Here is a 25630-nt window from a genome sequence, read left to right as displayed (position 1 = left end):
AGTACAGGAGCAGGAGTCAGCCATTCAGCTTACTGAACCTGCTCCACATTCAAATAGATCAAGATTGATCAGTGCCAACTTGGTATGCTGTTTCCATATCCCTTGATGTCATTAGTCTCCACAAATTGATCCATTACCATCTTGGACGCACTCAATGACTGAGTTTCCACAACCATCTGCAGTACAGAAATCCAAAGATTACCAAGTTCGAAGTGAGCTCAGTCCTACCTGGCTTGCCTTTTAGTCTGAGACTGTGTTCCTGTTTGTAGACATCACAGCCAGGGGAAATGTCCTTCCTGCAACTACTCCATCTAACCATTTTAAGAATTTCAGAAATTTCGACAAGATCATCTCTCATTCTTCTAAATACTGGTCCAATATTTATACTGTCAGACTAGCTCAGATATAAATAGTTGCTGGGCACTGACAACTACCAGAATCATCAGGGTATCTTAGCATGAGATAGAAATTCTGTCTCATTAGAAATGCACTCCAACCAAAGGATTACACAAAAATCTCAATTCATTAAATTTCACTGCTTGGTGTTTAAGCCACAGAATTAGCCTCTCAGTAGAGTGGCTTTGTGTCTCAAAAGTTTATTTTCTTGTCCCTCAAAATTGAAGCAAAAAAGAATGGAAACTTAATTTAAGGCCAAAACTTAATATTTAGGAGTTTAATCAAAGTTTAACACTCAAAATAAGATTTCTAGTCTGCAGTGTTCCTAATATAGTTCAATATTATGTTGAATTATGTGTTCGAATTTTATATTGATTTATTCTGGGCCTAAAATCATATTTTTAAATTTCAGGTCTTCTTCAGAATTCTGATCACATCTATAGCAAGTTTGAAAATGAATAAAGGAACTCTGCTTTCAAGAGTGCCTGGATGTTTTTAATACTCTCACTATTGCAACCCACTATTCAATCAAATGAAGCAGTCTATCTTCACATTAACATATATTTTACATCAAAAATCATGTTATTTTCATATCATTGTATTTCAGTATGATTTCTGCATCTGTAATGTTAAAAGTCCTGCAATTCTGTTGAAATGACATGGTAAGAAATATGTTAAATTGTCTTTTCAAAGTTGATATATTCCATCAGATGTCCAACTGTCATGTGGCAAATTGCACTTTTGTATAGAAACTGACAATTTATATTTTCAGTAGTGACAATTATGATGAGAAATCCTCCAAGCTACTTACCTATGAGATTCCTTACTTGCACAGTATTGTTAAGATAATTAAAATGAATGCTGTATTCTTGGTTTTATTTTGATGTTGTATATTGTCTAATTTGACATTATATAAATACTAGCCCTACTATATTTCAAAAATGCTGGATTTGATTCAGATACTTTATTTCTAGTCTGATACAGATTACAATGAAGAGATTTTATTTTTGTTTCAAAGTCATATACTGTTGAGAAGAATTAATGCCCAGGCCATTTCAGTCTGCTGCATAAAATGAAAACAGAAAATGCTGGAAATACTCGGCAGGTCAGAAAGCATCAATGAGGAGTGAAATAATGAGAGTTTCAGGTTTAATAACATACATCAGAACTTAATCTGCATTATTATACCTTACTATATTTTATGCACATTGCTATACCTTGTTTCCAAAGAGATCACTAATAGATGCTGAAACTTAACTTGAACTAGTAGAAAGTTTTCTAAATCATAGTTTGTTCTGGTGTCAAATAATAAATTCAGTTGCATACTATATTGTTAAAAACAGAAGTTATTTGGGTGATATCATTTGCATCATGGGATAATTGTCACCTGCTTTAAAATACAAATCTAAAATGGCGAATCTTTATTACAAGTCTAAATTGTTTTGATGTTTATGTTAGGCAGATCTTTGCACATTAGCAGTTCACAGTCTGATATACTTTAAATCACTATAATATTCAATTACAAGAATGAGATATTGCTGTAATTTACGATTTTTCTTTGTACAAATGAAGTCTATAAACAGACTTGATTGCTTTCAGAATGGAGATGTCTCCCAATAAGTGCTAAAGGGAGTGAGAAATTTCATCTATTCCCTAACATTACATTTTCTAAATATTTTCAATGAATTGTAATTGTTTTGTGTATTTTTCCCACTCCGTTTAATAAATTTAACTTGTCAATGTACAATATGTATTGCAATGTCTAGTTCTAGCCTCCTACTGAAGGGACACCAAGACCTTGTCCATGTTGAGTTGTAGCTGACTTTTGATGAATTGGCTCAGTTGCCTGCCATTCTATAAGGCAAACTTTGTGCATAGCTTCCCCCAAGTTGCATTAAAAGAAATAGTAGTAAGATCCAGAACTCCCTTTTCTGTTTCATTCATACTAATTCTGTGCTTGTATGAAAGTGCAGGCTCAGTTATAGCCCCTTAGCTGAGATATCTTGGGACAACATAAAGGCAAAAGAGAGCTAGCATTATAAGTCTTTACCAAATTTTTCTGAACTTTGCACCTGTGAAGTAGTTATTCTTCAGGAATAAGAGTCTTATGGATAGTTTGTTTCATTATTCTACAATGAACATTTTTTTTTACAAGGTTTGAAGATGAAAATACCAGAAGTCTTCAAGACGTGTCCTTTCCTGTTAACTCCTAGCTCAAGCCTGATTTTCATCTGGAGTCATCCAAATAGTTTTTGGAAAATGATTACAAAAATAACATTTGTATATACTTTAATTAAAACAATCTTTTGGGCAGTTACAGCAACTCATCTGCTTTCAGCAGTGGAGGATTTTAAGCGGAAAGGACCCATGCAGTCTGAATTGTTTTGGTCGACTATAATTTTTCTGAAAAGTTTTGTGCCTATTAGTTTCAGTCTGAGCATTTGTGTTCCTGAAACTGAGTAGTAATTATTTGTTGGGCAAATTCTGAAAGAAATTTTAGTTGAGTTTTTAAAATGTTTCTTTTTGTTTATTAAGACATTTAGAGTCATAGAGATGTACAGCGCTTAAACAGATCATTCCGTCCAACCCGTCCATGCCAACCAGATATCCTAACCCAATATGCCCCTCATAATTTTGTAAACCTCTATAAGGTCACCCCTCAGCCTCCGACGTTCCAGGGAAAACAGCCCCAGCCTGTTCAGCCTCTCTCTCTAGCTCAAATCCTCAAACCCTGGCAACATCCTTGTAAATCTTTTCTGAACCCTTTCAAGTTCCACAACATCTTTCCGATAGGAAGGAGACCAGAATTGCACGCAATATTCCAACATGGCCTAACCAATGTCCTGTACAGCCGCAACATGACCTCCCAACTCCTGTACTCAATACTCTGACCAATAAAGGAAAGCATACCAAATGTCATCTTCACTATCCTGTCTACCTGCGACTCCACTTTCAAGGAGCTGTGAACCTCCTTGGTTCTCTTTGTTCAGCAACACTCCCTAGGACCTTACCATTAAGTGTATAAGTCCTGCTAAGATTTGCTTTCCCAAAATGCAGCACCTCGCATTTATCTGAATTAAACTCCATCTGCTACTTCTCAGCCCATTGGCCCATCTGGTCCAGATCCGGTTGTAATCTGAGATAACCCTCTTCGCTGTCCACTACACCTCCAATTTTGCTGTCATCTGCAAACTTACTAACTGTACCTCTTATGCTCACATCCAGATCATTTATGTAAATGACAAAATATAGAGGACCCATCATCAATCTTTGTGGCACTCCACTGGTCGCAGGCCTCCAGTCTGAAAAACAACCCTCCACCAACCTTTGTCTTCTACCTTTGAGCCAGTTTTGTATCCAAATGGCTAGTTCTCCCTATATTCTATGAGATCCAACCTTGTTAATCAGTCTCCCATGGGGAACCTTGTCGAATGCCTTACTGAAGTCCATATAGATCACATTCACTGCTCTGCCCGCATCAATCTTCTTTGTTACTTCTTCAAAAAACTCAATCAAGTTTGTGAGACATGATTTCCCACACACAAAGCCATGTTGACTATCCCTAATCAGTCCTTGCCTTTCCAAATACATGTTCATCTTGGCCCTCAGGATTCCCTCCAACTTGCCCACCACTGAGGTCATGGTTCCCTGGCTTGTCCTTACCGCCCTTCTTAAACAGTGGCACCACATTTGCCAACCTCCAGTCTTCTGGCACCTCACCTATGACTATTGATGATACAAATATCTCAGCAAGAGGCCCAGCAATCACTTCTCTAGCTTCCCACAGAGTTCTCAGGTACACCTGATAAGATCCTGGGGATTTATCCACCTTAACCCTTTTCAAGACATCCAGCACTTCCTCCTCTGTAATCTGGACATTTTGCAAGATGTCACCATCTATTTCTCTACAGTCTGTCTTTCATTTCCTTTTCCAGAGTAAATACTGATGCAAAATACTCATTTAGTATCTCCCCCATTTTCTGCGGCTCCGCACAAAGGCCGCCTTGCTAATCTTTGAGGAGCCCTGTTCTCTCCCTCGTTACCCTTTTGTCCTTAATGTATTTGTAAAAACCCTTTGGATTCTCCTTAATTCTATTTGCCAAAGTTATCTCATGTCCCCTTTTTGCCCTCCTGATTTCCCTCTTAAGCAAAATCCTACTTACATTTGTTTTCCTTCAATTTATAGTTCATGCAATGCCAACTGAACAATCTTATTATAGGGTAAAGGGAATGACCAAAGGTTATCTCTCCAAGAAGAGTGTATTTTCTCACTGGGCCTTTTCTTCTGTTACTTGAATGAAATTTTAATGACAGCCTCTCATGATTTAATTCTGACTGGTTGCATTCTGCAAATGCAATTCTTATGGTCTCAGTCTGGTCCAGGTCCATAATGCATCAGAATATCTGATTGTTGTGCCCATTGGAACATAGCAGTAGCTAGATGATAAAAAATAAATGTTCGACTGCATTGTCATCTGCCATCCCTGTTATCTCATGACAGTGATGAGTTTAATGATGAAATCGCACAACAATATACAACGTATTTACATTTCGGACTAACGTTACAAGCAAAATGTTGTTAAATCTTTGTATTTCAGTTTAAATTTCCCGTGAAACTCTGTATCTAAGAAAATCAGTTACTAACAATTTTCAGCTACCTCTTTGAAGATTTGAAAACTTATTTCTTTGAAGCCAGTAAAGTTTCTAATCCTCATTACAAGATGTCAGAAAATATGTATCTGGATAAGCAGGTTCATTTTTTGTGTACACTCAAGGAATACACTAACGTTTCCCAGAGAAAATCACAGACATGAGTTCTTTTGCAAGAGGTCTTTGGTGTCATGAGAAAAAAAGTAGAGGATTCCAATGATTTTTTTTAATCTGCTGCAGGTCAAAAGTTTCACCTTGTTCAACATGTCATTTTTTTAAAAAGTATAAATGCGTTTCTTATATTGTTGAAGTCACTGGCCTCTTCAGTCCTTTTACTGCTGAAGCTTGAATAATGACACCATTTGTTCTGTGGCAGATATTCACTTTTCTTCCACACATGCACCCCATCCTCTGCACTGCGTGGAAAGCTAAAAATATTTGTCAAAAGTTTTCACTAGTTAGACACTTCAATTCTTTCTGAAAGCTCAAATCACTGGGTCTTTTTTGCATTGGAGTTGGTTGGCCAAGAGGTATTTCTTGGTCTATTGTTCCTGCCACAGTTAAAATTCATAGCGCCATCTAGTGCAGCAAAATAGCCTGTCAGTTACCTTCTCATTATTGCCTTTAATCCAAACATAGTTTATGTACAATTCACTGAAAACACTTAGCAGGATTTTTAGAAAAACCAAGTCCCACTCCGTAATGGAGAACCCAGCCAGTTGCACCTTTCAAATTAAGTGTTAGGATTTACTCAATAAAGTGAAAAAATATTTTTGATCACTTAGGAAGCTAAAACTCTGGCACATTTCCAATGCAAAGTGATGAATGTAATGTGTACTCCAAATAAAAAGGGTTTGAGAAGGGGAAGAAAAGATTTTTATTGTAATGGCTTTGCGAAACCACAAGGAGCTTTGAAACTCCAATGTCTTCTGGATTGTAAACATTTTGGGGAAACTCATAAGTATGTTCACTCATTACACCATGATTGTATTTTGAAGAAGAATTTAGAGCATTTCCTAGGAGGTTGGCCTGTTTCCATGTAATCTAGGTGAAAGTGAGGACTACAGATGCTGGAGATTAGAGTCAAGAGTGTGGTGCTGGAAAAGCATAGCAGGTCATGCAGCAGCTGAGGAGCAGGAGAGTCAACGTTTTGAGCAAAAGCCCTTCATCAGGAAGGATGATGAAGCATTCCTGATGAAGGGGTTTTGCCCGAAACGTCGACTCTCCTGCTCCTCAGATGCTACCTGACCTACTGTGCTTTTCCAGCATCACACACTCGACTCCATGTAATCTGTATATACTTGCCTAGAACATTTGTCCACAAAAAGGAAAGTTTTTGGCAATTTATTTAGCAGAAAGAAGCCACTTGTCAAAATGCTGTCTTCATGAACATGCTGACAGTGGAAGTGACCAAGGTGCTTTTCTCTGACTGCAGCCACCTTAAGACTACATCCTTACAAACATACTACCATTAGTCTATTGCCCGTTTAACTATATCTATAGTTAGCAAAGGCTACTGTTCAGCAACATGCCATTTGTTCAGAAGCCAGACTTAGTAGTTTATCTGGAGCAGGTATTTCCAAAGGTATTTAAGATAGTTCTAGTTACCTCACTAGGGCATTCCTATAAATTATCCATCAAACAATTCCAAACTTTTCAGCAAAATGTTATTTTTCGTCTAATGTTGAAAGTTAGATTCTCTCTTCTTGAGGATGGTCATTGCTTGCCACTTGTATGGCATGGGTTTTATTTGCAACGTACAATCCAACCCTGGATGTACAGAGCAGCGAGGGGAGAGAGAAACGAGGACTGCCAGGAAGTTTTTAAGTGGGTGAGCCCCAAGTTAGGCAACTGGAGCTGGATTAACTCCAGATCATCTGGGAGGCTGAGGGAGAAATTAAGAGGACATACAGAGAGGTGGTCACTCCTCAGATACAGGATAAGGACAGCTGGGTTACAGTCAGGGGGAGGAAAGGGAACCAACAGATAGAGCAGGGATCCCCTGTGGCCATTCCCCTTAGCAACAAGTGTACTGTTTTGGACACTGCTAGTGAGGATGGCCTACCAGGGGAAAGCCATAGTTGTCAGGTCTCTGGCACTGAGGCTCAGAGGGGAAGGAGGGAGAATAGAAAAGCGCTAGTGGTTGGGGACTCAGGACTTAGACGGATTGACAGGAGATTTTGTGGTCAGGAACAGGACTCCCAGAATGTTTGTTGCCTACCTGGTGCCAGGATCTGGGATATCGCTGATTGGGTTTACAGGATGCTGAGGAGGGAGGATGAGCAGCCAGAAATCGTGGTCCATATTGACACCAATGACATAGCCAGGATCTGAAAAGTGACTATAGAGAGTTAGGTTGGAAGATGAAGAGCAGGACGAGTAGAGTCATGATCTCGAGTTTGCTACCGATGCCACGAGACAGTGAGGTGAGGAACAGTCAGTGAATGCAGCTTAACACATGGCTGTGAGGCTGGTGCAGGAGGGAGGGCTTCAGATACTTAGACCATTGGGATGCCATCTGGGGAAGGTAGGACCTGTATATGAAGGACAGGTTACACCTGAACTAGAGGGGCACAAATGTCCTGGGTGGGAGATTTGTTGTGTGGCTCAGGAGGTTTTAAACTAGTTTGGCGAGGGAATGCGAACCAGACCTACATATCTGAGAGGGGGGTAGTTGTAGATCGAGCAGTGACAGGATGTAGTGAATCTATCGGGAAGGTGTTTCACATAACGAAACAAAGGGATCGGTTAAAGTGTGTCTGCTTTAACGCAAGGAGTGTCAGAAATAAAAGTGATGAACTTAGAGCATGGATCAATACTTGGAACTACGATGTTGTGGCCATAACTGAGATGTGGGTTTCACAGGGACAGGAATGGTTGCTTGATATTCCAGCGTTTAGAATGTTTAAAAAGAACGGGGATGGGTGGAAAAAGAGGAGGAGGTGTAGCATTGCTAATCAGACAGTGCATTACAGCTACAGAAACGTAGGTTGTTGGGGAAGGTTTGTCTACTGAGTCAGTGTGGGTGGAAGTTAGGAACAGCAAGGGAGCAGCCACCTCATTGGGGATTTTCTACAGACCCCCTAATAGCAGTAGGGAGATTGAAGAACTCATAGGCCGGCAGATTTTGGAAAAATGCAGATGTAGCAGAGTTGTTGTTATGGGTAACTTCAACTTTCCCAATATCGACTGGAACCTCCTTAGTGTAGATGGTTTGGATGGAGTCGTTTTTGTCAGGTGTGTTAGGAGGGTTTCCTTACTCAGTATGTAGACAGACCGACGAAGGGAGAGGCCATTTTGGATTTGGTGCTTGACAATGAGCCAGGACAGGTGTCAGATTTCGCAGGGGGAGAACACTTTGGTGGTGGTGACCACAACTGCCTCACATTTACTTGGAGAGGGAAAGGAGCAGTTACCAAGGGAAGATATTTAATTGGGGAAAACGAAAATATGACGCTATCAGACAAGGGTTGGGAAGTACAAATTGGGAGCAATTGTTCCACAGAAAGGGCACAACAAACATGTGGAGACTTTTTAAGGAGCAGTCGTTACGAGTGCTGCACAGATATGTCCCTCTGAAACAGGCAAGATGGGGTAAGATTGAGGAGCCTTGGATGACGAGAACAGTGAAGCTTCTCATCAAAAGGAAGAAGGCAGCTTACGTAAGTTGGAGGAAGCAAGGATCCAGCACAGCTTTAGAGGATTACAGGTTTGCTAGAAAGGAGCTCAGAAATAGACGGAGGAGAGCTAGGAGGGGGCACGAAAAAGGATTGGCAGAAAGGATTAGGGAGAACCCAAGGGCATTTTACTCATATATGAGGAATAAGACAATGATCAGGGAGAAGGTATAGCCAGTCAGAGATAGAGTAGGGAACTTGTGCGTGGAGTTTGAGCAAATATGGGAAACCCTAAATGATTTTTTTCCTTTGGTCTTCACTAAGGAAAGGGACCTTGTTGTGAATGAGAACTTTGAGGAGCTGGGATACAGGCTTGAACATATCAAGATTGATGAAGATGATGTGCTGGAAATTTTGGCAAACATTCAGATTGATAAGTCCCCAGGGCCCGACCAGATTTATCCTAGGTTGCTCTGGGAAGCGAGAATGGAGGTTGCTAAGCCGCTGGCAAAGATCTTTGCTTCCTCACCACGGGAGTCATACCAGAGGATTGGAAGGAGGCGAATGTTGTTCCTCTTTTCAAGAAAGGTAATAGGAAATCCCTGGCAATTACAGACCAGTCAGTCTTAAGTCTGTGGTCAGCAAGGTTCTGAGGGATAGAATTTGCGACTATTTGGAAAAACATAGTGTGACTAAAGGCAGTCAGCATTGCTTTGTGTGGGGCAGATCATGCCTCACAAATCTTGAGTTCTTTGAGGAGGTGATGAGACAGGTCGATGAAGGTCAAGCAGGGTATGTGGTTAATATGGACTTCAGCAAGGCATTTGATAAGGTTCTCCATGGTAGGTTCATTCATAAAGTCAGGAGGTATGGGATACAGGGAGATTTGGTGTCTGGTTCAGAATTGGTTGACTGGCGGAAGGCAGAGAATGGTTGTAGGTGGAAAGTATTCTGCCTGGAGGTCAGTGGTGAGTGGTGTCCTGCAGGGCTGTGTTCTTGGGCCTCTGCTCTTTGTAGTTTTTATAAATGATTTGGATGAGGAGTGGGAGGGGTGGGTTCGTAAATTTGCCGATGACACAAAGGTTGGAGGTACCGTTGATAGCATTGAGGGCTATTTGCAGGCTGTAGTGTTCATAGACAGGATGCAGAGCTGGGCTGAGAAATGGCAGATGGAGTTGAACCTGGATAAATGCAAAGTGATACATTTTGGAAGGTCGAACTTGAAAGTTGCCACCCAAGTGGATAGGGTCGTTAAGAAAGTATATAGCGTTTTGACTTTCATTAATGGGGCGGGGGTCAAATTTGAGAGCCGCAAGGTTTTGCTGCAGCTCTGCAAGACCCTGATGAGACCACACTTGGAATATTGTGTCCAGTTCTGTTTGCCCTACTATAGGAAAGATACAGAGGCTTTGGAGAGGGTACAAAGAATGTTTACTAGGATGCTGCCTGGACTGGAGGGCTTGTCTTATGAAGAGAGATTGACTAAGCTCGGACTTTTCTCACTGGAGAGAAGGAGGAAGAGAGGTGACCTGATCGAGGTATACAAGATAATGAGAGGCATGGATAGAGCCAGAGACTTCTCCCCAGGGCTAGATTGACTGGTACAAAGGGTCATAGTTTTAAGATATTAGGAGGAATCTATAGAGGAGACATCAGAGGAAGGTTCTTTACGCAGAGAGTTGTGAATGCATGGAATGCGTTGCCAGTGGTGGTGGTGGAAGCAGAGTCATTAGGGATATTTAAGCATGGATAGCAGTGAATTGAGGGATGCGTAGGTTAGGTTATTTTAGATTAGGAATAATCCTCGCACAACATTCTGTGCTGTACATTTCTATGTTCTGGATGTTGTCCAAGTCTTATTTCATTTGTACATTGACTTCTTCAGCATCTGAAGGTTTTGTAAATGGTGCTAAAAATCAAGCAACCATCAGCAGACTTCCCACATCTGATCTTATGATATAGGAAAGGTCATTGGTGAAATAGTTGAACACTACCATGAGGATTTACTGCAATGATATTTCGAAGTTTAGATGATTGACTTCCAGCAGCCAGATGTCTGCCCCACTCTTAACTCAATATTACACTACAACATAACATTTACACTTCTAATTAATTCTTTGTTCAATTAAAACACCAGTAGAATTTACAATGAGATTTTTAACTATTCCAGATGTCTCAAATATCGTGCAATGGCAGTGGCCTACATTTCTATGTTTATTTTTATACATATCCAATGATAATTTTGCCCCTCTTGGGATTAAGGACATCTACAAAAAAAATCAAGTATTATACACTATCTGAATGCTGATCTTAAAACAGAAAATGTTTCTTGGTCAAAGGATTTCTGTGCAGCAAGCCTCCACAAAATCCATCTATTTGTTTTTTAGAGATCTTACCAACAAATGAAGAAACCAGGGTAAAACTGTTAATACTTACTACTTTTAAAAGGCTGAGGTAATACAGGATATTACTGCTGGCCTAAATTTTTATATTGTTTACAAACAAATAGGATGGAATCATAATCTTGTATCACTTTCAGTGACAAAGGAGAAGGAAACAATTAAGTTAACTTCACTGCTGTTCCTTCATTACAATTAGACAGCTCTTCCATGAAGCTATTCTATAAGGCTTGGTGCTCTATAACCATAAAGCTGGAAAAGGAAATATTTTATTGAAAGTGTTCAACTTGCTGAGGAGACTTCTGGTCAACCCACAGCTAATACAGCTGTGAAAATTCTTCTTATATTTTGGCAGTCGTGCTAAGTTCCACCGTAGCAGCTGAGACAATCCACACACTTTTTAAAAGGAAAGGCCAATCTTCCATGTTTCCCAATATTAGGGGATCCTATTAAAAAAAAACAGGATCTGCATCTTTGCCACATCAGTTCTTCCTAGAGCCATATTCAATGTGTGCACTGTGTTGAAATCTGATACTTAATTTGAGGAGAACAGGATGAAGTTATTTTTAAAAGGCCCAAATGGGATGGCTCGTAATAAAATGCTTGCAATTCAATTTTGTAATACAGAAAAGTATAAGAAATAGGAGGAGAATACTCAGCCTCTCAAACCTTCTCCACCATCCTGTAAGATCTACCTGAGGCTTGAACTCTTCTTTCATGCTGACTCTGCATATCTCAATTCCTCGATATTTCAAAAATCTACCTGCCTCCTCTTTAAATACTATCAGTGATCTGGCCCATAATACTCTCCAGGTAGAGAATTCTGGACATTCACTGAGATAGAAGTAATTCTTTTGTATCTCAGTAACAGAATAACAGGATTACATTTAAAATTTATTTCCCTAGTTTGAGACTCCCCATTAGTGGAAGCATCACCTCAAAATCTACTGTATCAAACCCTTCAGAATTTTGCATGTTTCAATAAGATCATCCTTCATTTTTCTAAACTCTAATACATAAGGGTCTAAACCTGTTGAGTCTTGATAAATCAACCCTCTCATTCAAAGAATTAGTCGAGTGGATACCTTTTGAACTGCTTCTAATGCCAATATATCCTTTTCTTAACTATAGGGACCAAAACTTTCTAGATTAGATTTAGATCCCCTACAGTGTGGAAACAGGCCCTTCAGCCCAACCAGTCCACACCGACCTTCTGAAGACTAACCCACCCAGACCCATTTCCCTCTGACTAATGCACCTAACACTATGGGCAATTTAGCATAGCCAATTCACCTGGCCTGCACATCTTTGGACTGTGGGAGGAAACCCATGCAGACACGGGGAGAACGTGCAAACTCCACACAGACAGTCGCCCGAGGCTGGAATCGAACCTAGGTCCCTGGTGTATGTGAGGCAGCAGCGCTAACCACTGAGCCACCGTGCTGTCCCACGTTACATGAACACCAGGTATGGCCTCACCAACACCCTGTACAGTTGAAACAAGACTTCCTATTCTAAACACCAACTCCTCAGCAGTAAAATCCAAAATGCTGTTTGTTCTCTTAATTACTTGCTGTACGTACTATCTGCAAGATGCACTGCAGAAATTCACCCAAGATCCTTAGGTAACACCTTCCAAACTCACTGTAGAAGGACAAAGACAGCAGATATATGGAAGCATCACCACTTGCAAGATCCCCTCCAAGCCACTCACCATCCTGAGTTGGAAATATATTGCAGTTCCTTCACAGGTCAGCATCCTGGAATTCCCTCGATAAAGGCATTGTTGGTCAACTTACAGCATGTGGACTGCAGAAGTTCAAGGAAGCAGCTTACCATCTTCTCAAGGGCAACGATGGACAAGTAATAAATGCTGGCCAACCAGCAACACTCATGTCCCATTAATGAATTTTTAAAACTTTGCATGTTAACTTGTTCTGTTCCATGCACAAAACACCTATATCCCTCTGTGTTGCAGTGTTTTAGAGAATTTCTGTATTTAAATAATAGCCTGCCTTTTGCTGCTTTCGACCAAAGGGCATGTCCTCCATTTTTCTACATTAAACTCCAAACCGCCAACTTTTTGCCCACTCACTGAACTTATCTATAATCCCTTAGAGATTCCTGATGTTCTCATCACATGCCCTCCTGCCTATTCTTGTGTCATCAGCAAATTGAAGACATTATACTCTATCCCTGCTCCTAATTAATAATATATATGTAGTAAATAATCAAAACACTAGGTTTGATCCTTTTGGCGCTCCACTAGTTATTTCTTTCCATCTTCTCCTTTCCCTCTCTTTGAATTCCTTGTCCCATATCTTGCAACACCCTACCCACCATTTTCCTTCACTCTCCACCGTCTGCACCTGCCCTCTTTTCTCCTTCCTATCTCACCTCTCTTCCAGACTCATCTCTTGACTCTACTTTCCTTCTTCCTCCATCTCTCCCACACTTATCTTCAATGTTGTGGTTCTGTTCGCTGAGCTGGGAATTTGTGTTGCAGACGTTTTGTCCCCTGTCTAGGTGACATCCTCAGTGCTTGGGAGCCTCCTGTGAAGCGCTTCTGTGATGTTTCCTCCGGCATTTATAGTGGTTTGAATCTGCCGCTTCCGGTTGTCAGTTCCAGCTGTCCGTTGTAGTGGTCGGTATATTGGGTCCAGGTCGATGTGCTTATTGATTGAATCTGTGCATGAGTGCTATGCCTCTAGGAATTCCCTGGCTGTTCTCTGTTTGGCTTGTCCTATAATAGTAGTGTTGTCCCAGTCAAATTCATGTTGCTTGTCATCTGCGTGTGTGGCTACTAAGGATAGCTGGTCATGTCGTTTCGTGGCTAGTTGGTGTTCATGGATGCGGATCGTTAGCTGTCTTCCTGTTTGTCCAATGTAGTGTTTTGTGCAGTCCTTGCATGGGATTTTGTACACTACATTGGTTTTGCTCATGCTGGGTATTGGGTCCTTCGTTCTGGTGAGCTGTTGTCTGAGAGTGGCTGTTGGTTTGTGTGTTGTTATGAGTTCTAGTGGTTGCATTAATCTGACTGTCAGTACTACAGCCAGACTACTGCGACCACGAGGACTCATAACATCACACAAACCAACGGCCACTCTCAGACAACAAGCCACGAAACGACACGACCAGCTATCAGTAGTAGCCACACACGCAGATGACAAGCAACATGAATTCGACTGGGACAACACTACTATTATAGGACAAGCCAAACAGAGAACAGCCAGAGAATTCCTAGAGGCATAACACTCATGCACAGATTCAATCAATAAGCACATCGACCTGGACCCAATATACCGACCACTGCAGCGGACAGCTGGAACTGACAACCAGAAGCGGAAGATTCAAACCACTACAAATGGCGGAGGAAAGATCACAGAAGCGCTTCACAGGAGGCTCCCAAGCACTGAGGATGTCACCTAGACAGGAGACAAAACATCTGCAACACAAATTCCCAGCTCGGCGAACAGAACCACAACAACAAGCACCTGAGCTACAAAGCTTCTCACAAACTTTGAACTCATCTTCAATTCTACACTTCCACCTAGTCCTAACTTGCTTTCCTCTCCTCTCCTCACCCAAATTCTATCACTCTCTTACATCTTCCTTCTTGTTTTCTCCAATCCTCTCACCTCTTTGCTTTTCATGCACTTCCAACTTCCCATCATTTTGTGCTATTGCATTTTCTGCTGGCCTGCACTTCTTTACCTTCTAGCTCCCCCCAACATCCCTCACTCAGCTGCATATACATCCATATCTCCATTCCTTTTGATCTCTTCTTTTTGTTCCTTTCCCTCTTTTCATGGTGTGTAAATTTATCAGATTATTTTGATTAGTCACTCTCACTAGCTGTCGTTTATGATCAGCAGTATGGCTAGATGATCTTCAATTTATTATTACAAAGGATAGCATATTTCTCTTAACTGTCTGTTCTTTGCGGATATCATTCTGTCTTCACCTCATGTCCATATATGTACACTTTCAGATGAGGATACTGAATTGTAATCAGAAGTGAGAATTCTGAGCAGTTCTTCATTCCCAAGCCAACTTTCTTAGCCTAATCATAGCTCTTCCCAGACTTTAGATAGACACACTTCATCTGGTACTGACACTGTGGTAATAATTAATTAACAATTATAATTTTGGTGACATTCCTTAATTCCCTATTCTTTGACTACTTGGATATAGGACTGGGAATACTCAAAAAATAATCTACTGTGAACACTTACGAAGAAAATGTTTTAAAATTTCAGTTATAACTACTCCTTTTACGATTTTCCTGTATAGTTCAGTCATCCATGTCTAGGTTTTGATATTTTTCTACTTGCAATGTGTTGCATTTCTGCTCCTTCCATTTATTCTTCAGAAATTCTTACAATAATCTATCATTTACAAAAGAATTTTTAAAATGCCTAATCATTAACTTCCACATTCATGTCTCCTCTTTCATGAATTCCAGTAAGAAAATGCTCAATTATAATTAATAATTTGAATTCTGTAAGTGAATTGTTAAACTCTATGTTATGTAATACCTTCACTGATCAGCCAAATTGCTTAATCTATACACACTTCATAAATACATTGTTGTAGTTCCAGAATCAGGTGATAGACTAAGAAGTGCTAAGAAATGTGAAGCAGCAGAATTCAAAACACAAGCATTCCAAAATAAGCTCTAAATGAAACTGGAGGGTTATGTTTCCTAAGTCAATTTAAATTTAATAAAATATTTAATAACCAATGAGATTTCCCTTCAATTAATGTTTATTCAAAGTAAATTGTTTATATTTTTCAATACATTAATACTTTAAAGTATTGCATGCAGTATTTGTTACCATACCGTGGAGAAGGATAAACATGATGTCAAGTCTATGGTATCTGATACCTATTTATTTTGGTGCCTATAACAACGGGGGAAACAAAATAAGCATTGTTAATAAACACAGTAAGACAATGTTGTTGGAGGCATTAAGACTTGTTTTTAGAACATGTATCCTCAGATGTCTCAGAAGTCTGAATGCCAGAGATGTAAAATGTAACTGTGAGGCTTTGTTCACATTCGAGTCAGACATGCCATTTTGACAGACTGTGGAAGTGTGGGTTTCTTAGGCAGTAGCCAACAATGTAATTCTGTCAATTCCAGCTGTGAGGGCTACACCCAAAACCAGACCGAAATCTGCAGCCCCTCAGGAAAATGACAACATGGGATAATGCACTGACTGGATATGCATGGTATCTCCAATAGTTCCTCATAAATAGAAATAAAATTACAAATAATCTGCTTACTGATACAAAAATATGATATCATGGATACTGGAAACCTGAAAAAAACAGGAAAGGCAGGAACTACTCAATAGTTCTTCAGCACCTGCAGAGAGAGAAGCAGCATTAACATCTCAGGTCAGTGACCTTTCATCAGAATTAGCCTTAGATCTGTTCAATTCTCAATTTGGTTTTATTAGCTTCAACCACATGATCTTGATCCAGACAATATTGCAAAACCTACATGACAGAGGAAAGGTGAAATTAACTGCCCTCTGTGTCATAGTAACATCAAGTATAGCATTGTAACTGATGGTGTTCATGAAGCCAAAAGACAGTCATGTCAAAGAAATGGCTGCATTCAGGGAAGCAACCTCAATGCAATCATTTTTAGCTGCTTCTTAAAAGACTTCTCCTCTGCCTAAGCAGTGTGACTGATTACAGATAAGTCTATAATATTCAATTACATTCATAGCAATGAAATAATCCTTGAGAGCCTCTAACAAGCCCTTAGTAAAATGGAGGTTTTGGCTGATAAGTGGTGGGCAACATTCAGGAACACAAGAACATTCAGCCCATCCAACATGTCCTGCCATTCTAGATCATTGCTGATCATTTTCAACATTGTCTCCAGAACCCTTAATCTATCGATTTCCATATAGACATGTTCATGATTAAGCTTCGACAGTCCTCTGGGGTAGAAAATTCCAAAGACTGACCACCCTGAGAGTGAAGAAATTCCTACTCATCTGTTTTAAATGGCCTGCCCCTTATCAGTCAGGAGAAACACTTTCTTTGCAGCCACCCATCATACCCTGTTCAAATGTTGGAAATTTCCATGAGATCACCTCTCATTCTTCAAAATGCTAAACAATATGGACCAAGTTTCCTTAAAATAATTCCACTATTCCAAGAATTAATCCAGCAAACCTCTGTTGAACTCCCTCCACGACAAATATATCCTTCCTTACCTAAGGAGATCAAAACTGTAACAATGCTCCAGGCAGCATCCGAGGAGCAGGAAAATCGACGTTTCGGGCAAAAGCCCTTCATCAGGACTGAAGGCAGGGAGCCTCCGAGGTGGAGAGATAAATGGGAGAGGGGTGGGGCTGGGGAGAAGGTCGCAAAGAGTACAATAGGTGGATGGGGGTGGGGATGAAGATGATAGGTCAGAGAGGAGGGTGGACACCCAATCTCCCAGACCATGCACAACCTCCTCACCTCAGGAGATCTCCCACCCACATCTTCCAACCTCATAGTCCGGGAACCCCGCACCACCCGATTCTACCTCCTTCCCAAGATCCACAAGCCTGACCACCCTGGCCGACCCATTGTCTCAGCATGCTCCTACTGCACTAAACTCATCTCTACCTACCTCGACACTGTTCTTTCCCCCTGGTTCAGGCACTCCCCACATACGTTCAAGACACCGCCCACGGCCTCCACCTCCTCCAAGACTTCCGTTTCCCCGGCCCCCAAAGTCTCATCTTCACCATGGATATCCAATCCCTCTCCACCTCCATCTGCAACGACTAGTGCCTCCAAGCCCTCCGTTTCTTCCTCTCCCAACGTCCCCACAGTACCCTCCCACTACACTCTCATTCGTCTGGCCAAACTGGTCCTTACCCTTAACAATTTCTCCTTCGAATCCTCCCACTTCCTCCAGACCAAAGGGTAGCCATGGGCACCCGTATGGGCCCCAGCTACGCCTGTTTCTTTGTTGGCTACGTAGAACAGTCCATCTTCCGTAATTACACCGGCACCACTCCCCACCTCTTCCTCTGCTACATCGATGACTGCATTGGCGCCACCTCGTGCTCCCGCGAGGAGGTTGAGCACTTTATCAACTTCACCAACACATTCCACCCTGACCTTAAATTTACCTGGATCATCTCTGACACCTTCCTCCCCTTCCTGGACCTCTCCATCTCCATTAATGATGACTGACTTGACACTGACATTTTTTACAAACCCACCGCCTCCCACAGCTGCTTGGATTACAACTCTTCCCACCCTACCGCCTGCAAAAATGCTATCCTGTATTCCCAATTCCTCCGCCTCCGCCGTATCTGCTCCCAGGAGGAGCGGTTCCACCATAGAACACACCAGATGGCCTCCTTCTTTAGAGACCACAATTTCCCTTCCCACGTGGTTAAAGATGCCCTCCAACGCATCTCATCCACATCCCGCACCTCCGCCCTCAGACCCAACCCCCCCAACCGCAACAAGGACAGAACGCCCCTGGTGCCCACCTTCCACCCTACCAACCTCCGCATAAACCAAATCATCCGCCGACATTCCCCCCACCCCCAAACAGACCCCACCACCAGGGATATATTTCCCTCCCCACCCCTCTCCGCCTCCAAACAGACCCCACCACCAGGGATATATTTCCCTCCCCACCCCTCTCCGCCTCCAAACAGACCCCACCACCAGGGATATATTTCCCTCCCCACCCCTCTCCGCCTCCAAACAGACCCCACCACCAGGGATATATTTCCCTCCCCACCCCTCTCCGCCTCCAAACAGACCCCACCACCAGGGATATATTTCCCTCCCCACCCCTCTCCGCCTCCAAACAGACCCCACCACCAGGGATATATTTCCCTCCCCACCCCTCTCCGCCTTCCGCAAAGACCGTTCCCTCCGTGACTACCTGGCCAGGTCCACGCCCCCCTACGACCCACCCCCCCATCCTGGCACTTTCCCCTGCCACCGCAGGAACTGTAAAACCACACCTATTGTACTCTTTGCTACCTTCTCCCCAGCCCCACCTCCCCCCTCCCCTCCCATTTATCTTTCCACCCTGGAGGCTCCCTGCCTTCAGTTTTGATGAAGGGTTCCTGTCCGAAATGTCGATTTTCCTGCTCCTCGGATGCTGCCTGACCTGCTGTGCTTTTCCAGGACCATTCTAATCAAGACTCTGATTTCCAACATCTGCAGTCCTCACTTTTGCCTGTAACAATGCTCCAGGTGAGGCCTCACAAAACTTCTACACAAACTGCAACAAAACGCCTTCTACACTCAACTCCCCCGGTGAGGAAGGCCAATATTATGTTTGCACAAGCTAAGTGTCAGGTAATGAGTACTTTCAACAAGAGAGACTCCATCTATCCTCTTCCTTTAATAGCATTATTATAGAGGCATCGACTTTTGACCAGAAGTTGAATCTAAGTGTAGATATCAGCAGTGTATATGATAAGGGTATATGATAATTGGCTTGTTTCCTGCCCTAATAAAGCTTCCTGACTGTTTTCAAGGCCCAAGGCGATTGAATACTTCCTGCTCACCTTTAATGGATGCATACACAATGTTCAAGAAGGTCCACATCATCCAGGATAAAGCAGCACCTTCTCATCTTTGTAATGACTTGGGCACAGATCACCAATTCTTTATCGTCACTGGAGGGGGTAGGGAAGAATTCTGAAAATGTCTACCTAATATGATGACACCTTCACCTGTAAGGTTAAGCAACAAGCCATGTTGGAATTTGGAGAAACAAAGATAAAGAAGTAGAATGTTTGCGGTTTTCGGAGTTTTTCAAACAATTCTCATTAAATTAGTTGACAACCTCAACCCGATCATAGTGATACAAAGAGCTTAGGTTGGCAACAAACTTCGTAATCCTGATTTGCAAGGTTTTCTGCAAGACTTGATGCATATTTCTGCCAGCAATGAAATGTGCTGTGCAGGAACATGGAGGTGCATGTGCCAAAGAAGCTGAACGGTTGCCCGAGTGCTTTGTGTGTTGTATTAATGAAGTGGTGCCGAGAGTGGAATCTTATTGACATTTGATTAAGGCGAGCTAGTAAAAACTGGGAAATAATGGTACTTCACCATGGTAATATTTCGGAGTTCATAAAATTTCTTCTCCATTTGTTCTTGTAACCTACTGTAATGAGAACATTCACTCACCTGCCTTCACACAGGCAGTTTTCACAGTGATCCGGCTTGATGAATGCAAACCAGCTCCGCAGAGGCTGCTCCTGAAGAGGAACACTGACAAGAGCAAATCAGTTCCTGCTTAACACTTCCATTATTAACTATTCCATAAGTAAAACCTTTACATTTTTCAAGATAATTGCTGTTTAAGCAATTGCCCTAAAAAGATAAGACCTTTTATTCATGAAATTGCATTTATTTCGTACCTTACACATTAGCGAGTTTTGAGAAGATTTGTAGCTCAGGTTGAGCGAGCAAACCTACATCCAAAACCTTACACATTGTCAGGACATTTCAAAACACTTCTTAGTAAAGGAATTGCTTTTGAAGTCTGAATACTAACACTCTATGTGCAAACATGGCATTTAATTTAAGCAATAGATGTTAATGACAGCAAATTAGATGAGTACCAAAGTTAATCAGTCATGAATTGAAGGTTGTTAAGGAATAAATATTAGCCAGAATACTGGGAGACCTCTCCTGCTCTTCTTCAAACAATGTCAATGGATCTTGTATTCACTTGAGCAAATTTAATATCTCATCAAAAAAAAATCACCTTTTGCATCCAGGAGTCACTTAGTGTTGCATTGAAATGTCAATCTGGAGAGTGGCTTAAATGTAATGTCTGAGAAGGAAGTGAGTTTTTAAATGTTATCTGTTAGTCACCTGAACAGAAGAATTTGGTTGCACAAGGTACTTGTTATGACTGAATGGAAACACAACAATTTTCTGATACCAATACCATGATATAATTCATTATACTGAATCACAGCTCATTAATTCTCATCATATTTCCAGTCCATTAATCCAAAAGCAAGCCTTTATTTTCCCGAAGTATCAAAAAGCATTCAAAATTCCTGATGCAGGTGATGTTTGAATAAATTACATTTAAAATTTATCCAAAATCAAATATTTCCATTCCTTTTAATATCCTCCTGACTCCTACAAAGCATTCCTTATAATACACATTATCTAAATGCTACAAGTAGATTTGTGGACTATTTCAGGTGTTTTCAGCAATCTTGCTGCCCTCTTCTTTTCATTTATTTACGATGCTTTGAGCTTTATAAAACTGGATTAAAATTCATCCTATTGTGAGAACACTGAAAAGATCACCACTCTCCAGAGAGCTTTAAAGGTCAGAAATGAAATGAGTTCTGATATTCCCAAGGTGAGGTGTATAAAATGAAAATAGCTCTTGTTCTATGAAGGTGCATTTCTGTGGTTTTGGCTCATGCAATCGAAACTGTTTATTATGGAGTAATGTTGCAAACACTTAGCTTTAGATGCAGAGTCATAATCAGACTAATTCGGAAACAGCTAATTTGTCAGAAATAGCTACGTTATCCAGCCAAATACTGATTTCAAAATGTGTATTTTCTTCAGCTATTGTAGAAAATACAGCTGAAATATCTAAGTGTGAATTTTCACCAACCAATCAAGAAATCTTCCAATAATATAGAATTTCAGTTAACAGGATCCAACTGATCTGGAGTGGATGGTGGTTACCAAAAGTCTGAGTGTCAGAGGATAAATCACACTCAAGGAAGTGGTTTTACCTCAGTTGCAAAACAATTTTTGTACATCAAGCTTCATAGAAACCTCAAAGGGAGTGACTTTCTTGATGTCATCATTTACTGCCAACAACAGCAGAATTTGTTTACACATGATACCTACATTTCAAACAGAAAGTTGCCACTGAATCCAAATAAGATATTGCCTATATGGCAACAGATTGGAAAAGACTAAGATGTAATGAAACCTGGGTGTCCTTGTACACCAAACACTGAAAGTAAATATGCAGATTCAGCAGGAGGCAAAACAGGCAAATGGTACGTTGACCATCACAGGAAGAGGATTTGAGTACAGGGGTAGGGATGTCTTGCTGAAATTATATAAGGCCTTGGTGAGACCACACCTGGCATAGTTTATCCAAATCACCAACTCACCGTGGATTCCATGTGCCTTAACATTCTGGACTAACCTACCATGAGAGACCTTGTCAAATGCTTTAGTAAAGTCCATGTAGACAACATCCACTGCCCTACCCTCAATCACCTTCTTCACAAAACTCAAATTTGACATGACCTCCCCGGCACAAGGCGATGCTGACTATCCCTGAAAAGTCTATTATTTTCCAAATGCAAGTAAATCTTGTCCCAGTGAACCTTCTCCAATAATTTTCTTAACACTGACGTAAGGCTCACTGGCTTATAATTTCCTGCATTATTCCTGTTGTCCTTATTAAATAAAGGAACAACATTGGCTATTCTCCAGTGTTTTAGGATGTCTCTTGTGGCTAAAGAGGATATAAAGATCTGTCAATGCCCCAGCAATCTCCTCCCTTGTCTCCTTCACTGTCTTGAGATGAATCCAATCAGGACCTAGCAACTTAGCTACCTAAATGTTTTTTAAGACATCCAATACCTCTTTCTTCTTATTAAACCATATGCCCTAGAATACCAATATAGCCTAATCTTACCATCATCCATGTCCACCTTGGTGAATATTGATGCAAAATGCCCATTAACAATCTCACCCATTTTCTCTGGCTCCATGCATAAATTCCCTTTTTTGTCCTTGAATGGGCCTGCCCTCTCCCTAACTACCCTCTCGCTCCTAACATATGTATAAAATGCCTTGGGATTCTCCTTAATCCTACGTACCAGGGACATTTCATGGACTCTTTAATCCCTCCTAATTCCTTGTTTAAGTTCTTTCCTTCCTCTTTTATTCCTCAAGGGTTGTGTCTGATTTCAGTTTCCTAAAGCTTACTACCTAGCATTTCTGCCCTCTCATTTCATTGTGATTTTTTTAAACTTCCCTTCAATTGAACCTTCCTCTCCATGAATTATTTAAAGCTCTATTAATGACCTTAGTTGTATGATTTGCCAGGACCCTGGAGCCAGCATGGTTAAAATGAAGCCCACCTTAATAGAACAGCTGTCTCTTTCCCCGGTACTATTGTTAGTGCTCTCATGAATCTGAACTCATTTCTTCCACATCACTGTTTGAGCTATTTACCTCACAAATTTTATTTACTTTGAGTTAATTTGTATGTGGCTCAGGTCATAAACCAGAGATTATCACCTTTTCAATTCTGCTTTTAAATTAACCTTCCTGCTGGTGGGCCTTCAACAGAAGCTCTTTCCTGTTCCTACCTATGTTTTTGTATGCTAACTGCTATAAGAAGGATGTTATTAATTTGGATACAGTGCAGAAAAGATTTATCAGGATATTATCAGGATTGAAGAGTTTGAATGAAGAGGAGAGGCTGAATAAACTGTGACTTTTTTCACTGGAATATAGGAGGTTGAGGGATGACCTTACAGAAATTTATAAGATCATGAGGGGCATAGATAAGGTGAATAGCAAAGTTCTTTTCCAGAGGGTTGGCAAGTTCAAAACTAGAGGGCATAATTTTAAATTGAGAGAAGGAAGAATCAAAAAGTTCCTTTGGGGCAACGTTTTCACACAGTGTGGTTCGCACCTGGAATGAACTGCAAGAGGAAGTGATCAGTACAGGTATAATTACAACATTTAAAAGATGTTTGGACAGGTACATGAATAGGAAAGGTTTAGAGAATATGGGTCAAACGCAGGTAAATAGGACTAGTTTGGGAAACATGGTCAGCATGGATGAGTTGGACTAAAGGATCTGATTCCCTGCTGTATGACTCTATGACTCCCACTCCCACGTTTTTCCACAGCCTTATAAAGATGTCCTTAACCTTTGTAAGTAGGCAATATGGCCTTTGGACTTCTCTGTCTTTGGTGCAGAGAACAATATCTATTTCTCTATCTCTGCCATCCCCTGTTACTACGAAGTTTCTTTTTCCTCCTCCACTAGTGTGATGCTCTAGACCACAGTGCTGTGGCCAGTTCATTCACCTCCCTGCAATGTGCGCCCTCATCCATAACTGAAACATAGGAACACTGGCTAAGGCTCCTCCAAAGCTAAATTTTGGATCCCCACACCAGTTTTATGTATAGGCATATCTTATGGTCACTGGCCTTGGATCGATTCTGATGTAATTAATTTCAGGGGTGTAACAAGCTCCTGAATCAGTGCTTATGTAACTCTCCCCTTCCATGATGCGTTGCACTGTCCAAAGCACAGGCTTCAGCTCAGCTTCACAAGCTACAGATGTGCTCATCTGGATTGCAATTGCATCCACCAACTCCCATATACTACACATGCAACACATCTCTATTCTATTTCATTAGCACAATGCCTCAGTAGTTAGCATTTCTGCCTCAGCACGAGGGACCCAGGTTTGATTCCAGCCTCGGGCTACTGTCTGTGTGGAGTTTGCACATTCTCCCTGTGTTTGCGTGGGTTTCATCCAGGTACTCCAGTTTCCTCCCACAGTTAAAGATGTGCAGGTTAGGTGAATTGGCCATTCCTGATGAAGGGCTTATGTCCAAAACATCGATTTTCCTGCTCCTCGGATGGTGCCTGACCTGCTGTGCTTTTCCAGCACCACTCGAATCTAAACCATCCTAAATTGCCCATAGTGTTCAGGCATGTGTCGGAGCATTAGGTAGGGGTAAATGTAGAGTAATAGGTTCGGGGAATGTGTCTGGGTGGGTTATTCTTCACAGGGTTGGTGTGGACTTGTTGGGCCGAAGGGCCTGTTTCAACACTGTTTGGATTCTATGATTCTAAATTAGTGTGGATGTTAAACATTTTAAGAGTGAATTTTCTAGGTCTGCTATTCATCTTTAATAACATATCATGATTAAAACCACTGGGCTATTCAAAAAACACATGGAAGAAATACTCACCAATCACCTCCCTGTTTTTCTGTAATGGTACACTTGGACTCTGACTATTTGAAACAGTTGGAAGGGACTCTCTGCTGCTAGTTTTTATCACCCCCATAGCTCCTTCGCCTACTCATGCAGGTCCACTCTGCTGAGGGATAGGAGTAAAAAGGGAAAGGAGCAAATCAAACAATGCTTTGCTGTATTATGCTTAAGAGGGGGAAAGCAATCCTAATTTAAATTTACCTCCATTTCCACTTTGAACACATCCACATCAGCAGAACAGAGGTTGAGAGGGTTGAGAACGTCAAGTTCCTGGGGGGGCCAATAACCAATGACCTATCCTCAACTTCCTACGTAGATGCAATGGTCAAGAAGGCACAGCAATGCCCCTTCTTCCTCAGGTGGCTCAGGACACTTGGCATCTTCATAAGGTCCCTCACCAAACTTTACGGGTGCACTATAGAAGGCATATTGTTGGATGTAGGAGAAAGTGAGGACTGCAGATGCTAGAGATCAGAGCTGAAAAATGTGTTGCTGGAAAAGCGCAGCAGGTCAGGTAGCATCCAAGGAGCAGGAGAATCAACGTTTCGG

At 41.3% G+C, this 25630-nt stretch overlaps 1 protein-coding gene across 2 annotated transcripts in view; it reads left to right on the top strand.

Moving 5' to 3' along the window:
• LOC122549974 (pituitary tumor-transforming gene 1 protein-interacting protein-like) overlaps positions 1–2140 on the top strand; it is a 61858-nt gene extending 59718 nt beyond the window's left edge. For both annotated transcript variants that reach the window (XM_043690291.1, XM_043690289.1), the window contains one exon: positions 809–2140. In XM_043690291.1, the coding sequence (XP_043546226.1) occupies positions 809–895 (87 nt within the window). In that variant the 3' untranslated portion in view covers positions 896–2140. The remainder of the gene's footprint in view (positions 1–808) is intronic.
• Positions 2141–25630: the final 23490 nt, after the last annotated feature.

Source organism: Chiloscyllium plagiosum, chromosome 5 (assembly GCF_004010195.1).
Source record: "Chiloscyllium plagiosum isolate BGI_BamShark_2017 chromosome 5, ASM401019v2, whole genome shotgun sequence".
NCBI classification, from domain to species: domain Eukaryota; kingdom Metazoa; phylum Chordata; class Chondrichthyes; order Orectolobiformes; family Hemiscylliidae; genus Chiloscyllium; species Chiloscyllium plagiosum.
This window is presented reverse-complemented; position numbering and strand designations above follow the sequence as displayed.